We start from the raw sequence: 8,828 nt of genomic DNA on the forward strand, positions 1-8,828 counted from the left end.
TTTGGGGGGGGGGGGGGGGGGTGTGCGGGATGGGGGTTGCTTGTGGGTGGGTGGGTGCGGGAGGGGGGTTGTGTGTGGGGCAGGGGTTGGGTTGCGAGGGCGGGAGTTGAGGTGTGCGCTGGGAGGCAGGTAGGATGTGCGCTGGGGGGGAGAGGAGGGGGCGAGCCTGCCTGCGCATTCGTTTGCGGCGGGAGGAATGGAGGGGCACCCTCTGCGCTGCCTTGCACGGTCCATGCAGCCGCCCGCTGCTGCAGATGCCGGATGCCCGCCTGGCCCCAGCTGGCGCTGTCTTACTTTTCCACCTGTCACCGTGCTGGCCTCGCCCCTGCCCCCTCCGCCTCCCTTTTTGCTGCGCAGGGCGGCGAGCCGCTGCCTGCGCTGCCGCTGCACCCGCTGCGCGAGGGCGAGAAGTACTACCTGGCCCTCTTCCTCACCGGAGTGTACCAGGTGAGGGGCTGGGTGGTGGTGTGGCGGTGGTGGTGTGGTGGTGGTGGTGGTGCGGGGGCGCCTCCGGAAGCAAGCTGCTGAGCAGGTTGCTCTGGCCTCGCCCCTGGGGCCGGGCGGCCCTCTGCTGCCCTGCCCCCAGCAAACACGGCTCATGCACCCCCCGCCACCCGCCTGCCTACTGCACCCCAAACCGACCGCCTACTTCCTGCACCCCTGCCTACCCGCCACCTGCTCCACCCCTGCCAACCGCCTGCCTGCCTGCCCCACCCCCGCAGGAGGTCATGGGCTCTGTCCACAACATGTTTGGATCCCTCAACACGCTGGTGGTGCGCGACGCACGCCCCGGCGCCGCCGCAGCCGCCGCCGCCGGCCAGCGCCCGGCCAACCAGGCGCACCCAATGACGGGTGAGGGGCCCGCGGCCAGGGCGGCTGGGAGTGGTGCTTGGGGGAGGTGCAGGCTGGGCTGGGGCGGCAGCTGGCGGGTATTTCTGCGCGGCCGTGTGGCGCGTCTTCCAGCGATGAAAGCTGACCTAGCCCTGCACCCCTGACCCACCCCCCGCTTGCCCGCCACCGCAGACGACTGCGCCGCCTCCGCCTCCTCCTGCGCCTCCCTGGCCTCACTGTGCGCGGAGGCGGAGGCGGAGGCGGGCGGCGGGCTGGGCGCGTACAGCGTGGACGCTGTGGTGCAGGGGGAGAGCATCGGGGAGGTGCGCTGCGCTGCGGGGAGGCAGGGCAGGGCAGGGCAGGGCTGGGCTGAGCAGGGGTGGGCTGCGGTGGGGGCGGTCACGCAAGGCAGATGGTCTGGCACCTCGCTTGCCGCGGGCCAGCAGCCTGGGGCCAGGCGAGAGGTGACCAGGCGGGGGATAGGCAAAGCATGTGGGGGACAGGCTGGCCTGCGCCTGAGAGGAGCCGAGCCCCACGCTGCGCACGCTGTGCCTGCCTGCCCCTTCCCCCCACCCCCGCAGGTGCTGTCCCGAGCCAACCACCACGCCAGCGACATGCTGGGCGCGGTGTGCGGCGCCACGCAGGCGGCGGTGGCGCGCGGCGACATGCCTGCTGCTGCTGCCGACCGCCTGCTGGCCACCTACAGCGCCCGCATGCACGGATACACGTGAGCGGCGGCGTGCTGGCGGTGGCGGGGAGTGGCGGCGTGCTGGTGGTGGCGGGGAGTGGCAGCGCGACTGCTGGCGGCGGCGGCGTGCTGGCTGGGAGCGGCGAAGGGTGGGGCTCTGGCCCAGGCGTGTACACCGAGCGCGGCCCTAAGCGGTTAGGTCTGCTGCCCGCACGGCCCGCGCTTGCAGGTACATGGTTTAGATGGCAAATACAAACTAGAGCGATAGATTCAAGATTCAACCAGATTCTTCCCCACCCCCCAGAGAGCAGCATAGACCCGAGCGAGTAGCGTAGCAAGCAGCGTAGGCATCGAGCAATCCCCATACTACCAACCGGCACTGGAATTCCTGAGCTGAGAGAAGTAACGGCCGCAATGCCGCAGGCGGGCACGGCTGCCGACACCTGGCGCCGCGCCTGCCCCGCCCCCCCCACAACAAAACAAAACGAAACAATGCAGCACCGCACCGCACCAATACCGCTTACCTGTCCCCACGCCCCCATTCCCTTCTCCCCTGCCCATTTTGTGCCACGCCCACTGCCCTTCTTTCCCTGCTCCCCCCCTCCCGCTCCGCACTCTGACAAACGACGGTGTCTCCCTGCCACCCCAATTCTTCTCAAATTCGGTATGCCTGCCCTGTCCTGCGTTCCTGGATTCCGTGTCCCTCGCCTGCGATTCCTTACCTAGATAGGCACCACCCCACCGCTCCTGACTTGCACAGCCGTCACGAGCTTTTACATGTTCTTCTGTAGGCTAGTCCCAACAATGTATAGCTCACTTTGTGATCAGAAAAAGGCAGCGCTACATCAACTCATCATCAGAGTCCTCGGCAGCAGCAGCTGGTGCTGGCTGGCCTGCCCTGCCTTGCAGCAACGCAGCAAGCAGGGCAGCCGCCTGCGGGAGGTGTGGCTGCAGCAGCAGCGCCTCTTCTGCGTCGAACAGGGCATGGTGCAGCTGCCCTGCCGCCCGGTGCGCCTCCGCTCGGCGCAGGTGCGCCTGTGCCAGCTGGGCTGCAGAGGCGGAGGCGGCCAGCAGCTGCTGGATTGCTGCCGTGGCCTGCTGCAGCCCGCTCAGCTCGCTACCGCCCCTGCCTCCAACGCCTACCGCTGCAGCAGGGCATGCAGCAGCTGCCTGGGGGACGCCCGGGTCCTGCGGCGGCGCCCCCTGTGTCTGCCCATGCACCACGGCGGTGACGCCACCGGCCCGGCGGCACCATGCTTGGCCCGCGGGCCCTGCGCCGGCCACGCCTGCCGCGGTCTCCCCACCGCTGCTGCCGTGCATCCTCTCGAGCTTCTCATCGTAGATGAGCCGCTCGGTGGGGTCCGACAGCTGCGCATAGGCGTCCTTTAGCTGGCGGAACTGCTCTGGGTCGCCGCCCTTGTCGGGGTGCGCCGCCACCAGCAGGCGGCGGTAGGCTCGCCCGATCTCTGCCTGGCTGGCGCTGCGCTCCAGTTCCAGCAGGCTGTAGAGCGTGGCAGGCTGCTCTGGAGGGGACGAAGGGGGCCCGCCTGCAGGCAAAAAGAGGAAGAGACACCGTGGGCGCGGGGTGCGCCTCGATCGCTTCGTCTAGCTGCGCCCAACGCTACCTGACGGCTTTGGTTTGCTTTCGCTGCCGCGTCCTGCAGCCTGATCGCCGCACAGCCTCGCGGGCTGCGAGTAGCGCAGGCGGTCAGCACGGTCAGCCTCGTGCCAGGCGCGCTTGTCGCTGACCATGCGTGCCCTTGGTCTTCCGATTCAAAACTTGCGGATCAGGTGTGCCAGGGAGCAAGGAGTGGAGGTGGCCAGGACATGCGCAGCGGGAGCAGAGCAGCTTGCCGCCGCCTTGAACTGTAACACGCATCAGAGCACAAGGCAGAGTATGTTGCACTGTGCAGCAGCATGCAGAAGACATGGTGAACCAATCAAAATTTGTCAAAGCACGCTGCGCCTCTGCTCGCTGAAACGCTCGCCGATCCGCCCACTCTCTATGCTATGCCGCTGCTCTGCTTCCCAGCGGCAGCGCGGCCCCCCACCCTCACACCAGCGCCAGCATCTGGTGCCACACAAAGCCGGCCGGCAGGCCGGCCTTGGCCAGCGCCAGCAGCACGGACAGCAGGTGCAGCTGGGGTGGCGGCAGCGGCCACTTCGCCACCTGGCGCCGCAGCTCGGCCGCATACTACAGGTGCTGGGCCGACAGGGCCTCGGGCTGCGCTGCCGCCGAGGCGGCGATCAGGTGCTTGCCCCGCAGGTCCAGCGCCGGGAAGAGCCAGACTAGCTCCAGCAGCAGGATGGCTGCGGCGGCCGCCAGCAGGGCGCCGCCCTGCCCCTCGCGCGCCGCCGCCAGCGCGCCCTGGGCGCTGCCGCCGGCCCGTGCCCACAGCAGCGCGGCGGCAGTGCCGGCCAGGGCGCCTTCCAGGGCGTACTGCGCTCGGAAGACGCGGCGCCCCACATCCACCGCCACGTGCCTGTCCAGCAGCGGCGCCCGGAACTGCGGGCCGGCCCAGGGAGGCACGGGTCTGTGTGGCGGGCAGGCGGGCAGGCAGACAGGTGGGGCAGGGCGAGCCTGAAAGGCAGGCAGGCAGGGTGCCCCTGGGATACACTGGGGAGTGGGAGGGCAGGTGGGCGGTGGCGGCAGCGGGCTGGCGTGCATGCGCAGATGCAGGCAAGCCCGTTCCCGCCCCCACCTTGACCCAGGCCTCTGTGAAGGAGATGGAGGAGACCACGGCCAGCCAGCAGGTGGCATCCTGCAGGCGGGGTGGGTGCAAGCAGGTGCTGGACCTCAGGAGCGTCGTGCCGTGCTGGCATCCCGCCGGCGCGTGCACCGCGGCCCATCCCCATCCCCATCCCCGCCGCCGGCTCTCACCACCACCAGCACCAGGTCGGGCGGCACGTGGCGCTGCAGCGCGAGGTAGGCCCCGGTGCCGGCGGCCGCGCTCCGGAGCAGGAAGAGGGCCGGGGCGTGGCGGTTGCTGGCCGCCTCTATGGACGCGCCCCGCTCGCTGGCGCGGCCCGCTGCTGCCATGATCTCCGACCGTCGCTGCGCAGCCGGGGTTGCGCTGGTGGGCAGACCCTGGAAGCAACAGGCAGGGAAGGCAGGGCGCCTGGGGCTGCCGCCACTTCCGCCGCCGCCGCCAAGGCTCGGGAAGCCTGTGCCGCAATCTGGCAGCGTGAAGCACTGGCTATTGCTCTGGTTTGCGAGCGCACCTTGCGGCCGCCGCTTCCTGCCCACAGGCCCGTGCGAGGCCCTAGAGCTGGGCAAACCCTGAGCCTGGGGCAGCCAATCCCGGCTGTGCAGCTTGCAGGGTGCGCACAATGCATGGTGGAAAGTTTACATACCTGCTTGGCCGGAGCCCATCCACTGCAATAGCCTGCCAGGTCACCGAGGCGCCGGCGCTTCTGCAAGGCTTGCGCCCGTTACAGTGCAGCAGCCTCATGAGGCTGATTCATTCAAAGCCATGATACAGAAGTGGTCAAACGTTGTTTGAAAACAGGATTGCTTATTGCGGGGGCACGGGTCGGTTGGGAAGGGATGCCAGCATGGGGGGCGGGTCACAGCCGAGGCGGATGAGCGGGCATTGTGTTGATGGGCAGGTGGGGGATGTTGTTGCCAGCATGGGGGTCAACAATCAGGGGGTCAACAATCAGAATGGATGGAAGTCAGAAGCACATCATGAAAGTGTGCATGGTGTTTGAAATGACAACATGCAAGGCTGCGGGCAGACAAAAAGCGCAGCGGCGCGAAAACAGCGGCAGCATGCTGGGCTAAGATAAAAAAGGCGGGCAGCAGGAGGCCGGCGGCCAGGAAGAGGCAGGACAGCCAGGTGCCGCATTGCTGCCCAGCCGTGTTGCCCCGCAGCAGTGGCACAATGGCTTTGCCCAGCCCGCCTGCAGCGCAGGCAAGGGGGCAGTTGTGAGTGCGTGAGTAAATTAGCACAACCACCAGCCAACGAGCGGCGAGAGAGAGGGTCGCTGCTTGGCAGGCCTGCGCCACACTCACCTGGCAGCAACATGGCCGCCTGATACATGACCCTGTGGAAGGCTCTTATGCGCCCAGCGGTCAGCGAGTGAGCCAGCAGTGGCGAGGTGCACACGCCGCCGTCCGCCCGCAGCGCCGCCGCCACGCTGAGCGCCTGCACGGCGATGCACGGCAGCAGCAGCAGCTGCAGCAGCATGCCGCTGAACATGACAAGGGCCAGGTGGCTACCTGCAGGTGGGGTGGAGGGGTGGGGTGGGGTGGCCGACAATTCGCCCTTCAGGCGCCGCCCGCCACGCACTCTGCTTCCCCGCAAGTGAGACCATACAACAAGCCGCTGCAAGAGCTGGCCAGCACAGGTGCCTGCGCAGGCGTGCAGGGCACACAGCGGTTGCGCAGCAGCAGCGCAATCGGTTGCCACCGCCGGGCGCGGCCCTTGCCTGTGGTGACCTTCAAGAGATCGGCGAGGCATCCCAGGTGGCCAGGCAGTGGGTCCAGATCCAGCGCTGCCGCCATTCCTGCACAGCGCAGCGCAGGTGGCTTCCAGGTTCAGCGGCGGCAGGGTGGGCAGCTGCGCTGGCAGCTTGCTGCAAAACGGTCGGTACGGAACGTACCGGCACGTTGACCCGCTCGGGGCTCCAGCCCAGGGCCGCCTCACCTGGGGGCTTGCGCAGCTCGAAAACGAAGAGCGCGGCGTGGCACAAGCCCAGCAGCTGCCCCTGCCACCTCGTGTAGAGCGAGCGGGCCCTGGCGCGCAGCAAGCAGGTGGAGGCCGCCAGAGCGGCCAGCCCGAGGCGCTGCCAGCGCTCGCCGCCTGGCAGGCTGCTCCAGGCCATCAGCGACACCAGCTGCGCTGCAGTGCAGACAGCTGCGACCAGGAGCGGCAGGTCCAGGCGCGGGCCGCCCTAGACGGGGGCTGTGCCCCACCCCGCAGTGCAGACCTTGCCCCTGAGAGCGGCGGCGGCGGCACGGGCGCCACCGCCCCTTGTGGCTGGCGCCAGGGAGGCTGTCGTCGTCACAATTGTCATGGCCCTGGCCGTCATGGGCGCTGCTACAAGGTGGGGCCTGCCTTGTGTAGGGGAGGGTTCAAAGGCGGAGGGTCGGCCAGCCGGCACCCCAACCGGTCTGCTTTTGAACGCTGCTGCGCTCAGCTTGTTTGCATCCGAAAGCTGTCGGCGCGTCGCCTGACGCGGCTAAGCAGGAGTCACGTACAGGATCTCTCTCATTTTTCCTCCGGAGCAAGCTGCTGTACTGCACCGCTTCCGCCCAGCAATACTCCACTGAGTGGACACCAGTTCAGCCTTTCCCTTGGTGCTGATCATGTCGGAAGTCCAAAAAACCGGTTTCTCAAGCCTAAACCCTCGGCCAAACCCTCGGCCAAAATTTGGCCAGGTGCCGGCCAGCTCGCGACTCGTCGCTTAGGGAGGGCGTGGGGTTTTAGTACAACATTCTTGTACCGAACCAATCACGTGAAAATCCCGCCTGCTGGTTTGGCCCGCTCTTGGCCGCCATCACCCCGCCATCCCCCTGGGCGTTGGTCGACTGTGCTCGGGCAGGGGCGGTGGTGCCTGACGGCGAGAGCGGCGCCTGCCGCCGTCAGGGTTTATGCCCCCGGGGGGTGTTGGCTGAGGGTTGCAGCAGCAGGACCTGTGGACACCCATGTTGGTGCCGGGAGAGGAGAGAGAGCAGGAAAGTGGTGCGCTGCTGCTTGTGGGGTTCCGCCGCACTGCAGCTGCCGTGACACCACCCCGCGCGTTCAGCTCCTGGCACCTGTCGGCGGCAGCTGCCAGCCGTGCCGCTGGGCACTCCAGGAAGATGTGTTACGAGCAGGCGCGGAGTGGACCAGCACCGTGAAAAGCAGCAGGCAGGCGTGCGGGCCGGCGGCGCCTCGGGCTGTTGCCCCCCCGCCATCTGTTCACTTGGGCGCGCCGCCAACCTTGGCCTCCACCTGCTGCTCCTCCAGAAACTCGACCTCATACCCCTCAGGCACCTCCCACGGCTTCCACTCTGCACCAGCGGGCAGCATCATGGCGCATGGCAGCACCGCGAGGGTCATGTGCGGCAAGCACGCACGCCCGGGCTTGTGTGCCAGCGAGGGCACTGGCAGCGGGGAGGGGACGGCGCGGGGGCAGGGCCATGTCGCTGCTGGCATGCTGCTGGCATGCATGGCATTCCTGGCACCAGAACTGCTGCAGGGGTCAGGCCCGCCCCGCCTTGCCTTCCTCTGACCGCCAGGCCAGGGCAGGCCTGGCAGCCGCCCATCCGCGAGCCCACGTCATGCACCCCCGCGCAGCATTTTAAAGCCCACCTGCCATCTTGGGTATCAAGCTCAGCTCCTCCTTGCACAGCTTGATCTCCTCCTCCAGCTGCTTGCTCAGCAGCTCCTCCAGCTGCTCGTCGGGGGTGTCGGCCTGGAGCACGCAGGCAGGCGCATGGCATGGGCAGGGCAGCGCCTCAGCCAGGTGCTGCAAGGGGTTGACGGCGGCGCGCGTGCTCCCGAGGTGCTGCGGCGCCTGCTCCCAGATGCGCCAGCCCAGGCCGGCTCCAATGGGGGCCTGCGCCCGCTCATTGCACACACGCCGCAACGCGCGACCAATCCCCTTGCCCAGACCAACCCACAACACCTACCCCAGCCCGACCCACCCACAGACATGCACAAAACGCCTACGCTTCCACCCACCTGCGACGCCAGCGACAGCTTGTACCGCACCGTCTTCTCAACCGACCTGCGGTACTCGGCATGCTCCGGGATGATGGCCACGGCGTCCAGCACAGCCTGCAGCTGCGCCTTGAGCTCCTCCCGCGCATCCGGCACCACCGGCAGGCCCACGATGCCAGTGGTGGTCTTGGCGCCACGCACGGCCAGCAGCGCCGCAGCCGCGCTGGCGGGGAGTCCCAGCCGTAGGCTGGGCGCGGCGCCGGCGGCGCCCTGCAGGTGCATGGGGCCGCAGAGGTGGGGAACATGCGCAGGCAAAGGCAGGAGCACGCGTTGTAGCGGGCCCTGCTGCAGCCCGCCGCCCGCTGCCCGCTGCCAGGGTGGCTTGGGGCCCTCGGCCGCGAAGGGGTGCACCCTTTTTGACTCACCGTCACTGCCAGCTGCGACGCCTGCTGATACAGCCGCCTGCACGCAACACGCAGCATGGTGCAAAGTTTCCGCTAGCCCGCAATAACCCGAGCTGGCACCTCCAGATGGGTGCTTGGTGGATCGTTCAGCCCCCAGGGGATCAGGCTGGCGCGCCGGGGAGAAGGGGCGGCCAGCGAGGCGGGGGCTGGTCGCTGGGCGACAAGGGACCACACCGGGGGGGGGGGGGGGGGGGG

At 68.5% G+C, this 8,828-nt stretch overlaps 4 protein-coding genes across 4 annotated transcripts in view; 1 reads left to right on the plus strand and 3 right to left on the minus strand.

The window, feature by feature from the left end:
• The window catches only part of CHLNCDRAFT_25497 (hypothetical protein), a gene marked incomplete at both ends in the record, with an annotated part of 5,465 nt that extends 4,470 nt beyond the window's left edge, over positions 1-995 (plus strand). The window contains 2 exons of the mRNA XM_005845704.1: positions 358-447; positions 723-995. Coding sequence (XP_005845766.1) covers positions 358-447; positions 723-995 — 363 coding nt within the window. The remainder of the gene's footprint in view (positions 1-357; positions 448-722) is intronic.
• A 1,862-nt stretch (positions 996-2,857) lies between these two features.
• Positions 2,858-3,025, minus strand: CHLNCDRAFT_15844 (hypothetical protein; the record flags this gene model as incomplete). Its single annotated transcript, XM_005845816.1, has 1 exon — positions 2,858-3,025. A coding segment is annotated over one exon (168 nt), but the record flags the coding sequence as incomplete, so codon positions are not given.
• A 547-nt stretch (positions 3,026-3,572) lies between these two features.
• CHLNCDRAFT_136422 (hypothetical protein) lies at positions 3,573-4,559 on the minus strand (the record flags this gene model as incomplete). Its single annotated transcript, XM_005845817.1, has 4 exons — positions 3,573-3,713; positions 3,810-4,025; positions 4,222-4,281; positions 4,401-4,559. The coding sequence occupies 4 exons, from the start codon at positions 4,557-4,559 to the stop codon at positions 3,573-3,575; spliced, it is 576 nt and encodes a 191-aa protein (XP_005845879.1).
• A 2,866-nt stretch (positions 4,560-7,425) lies between these two features.
• Positions 7,426-8,651, minus strand: CHLNCDRAFT_136424 (hypothetical protein; the record flags this gene model as incomplete). Its single annotated transcript, XM_005845818.1, has 4 exons — positions 7,426-7,517; positions 7,819-7,921; positions 8,191-8,439; positions 8,595-8,651. 4 exons carry the CDS (start codon positions 8,649-8,651, stop codon positions 7,426-7,428), a joined length of 501 nt encoding a protein of 166 aa, XP_005845880.1.
• Positions 8,652-8,828: the final 177 nt, after the last annotated feature.

The sequence above is a fragment of the Chlorella variabilis genome (genome assembly GCF_000147415.1).
Source record: "Chlorella variabilis unplaced genomic scaffold CHLNCscaffold_16, whole genome shotgun sequence".
Classification (NCBI taxonomy): domain Eukaryota; kingdom Viridiplantae; phylum Chlorophyta; class Trebouxiophyceae; order Chlorellales; family Chlorellaceae; genus Chlorella; species Chlorella variabilis.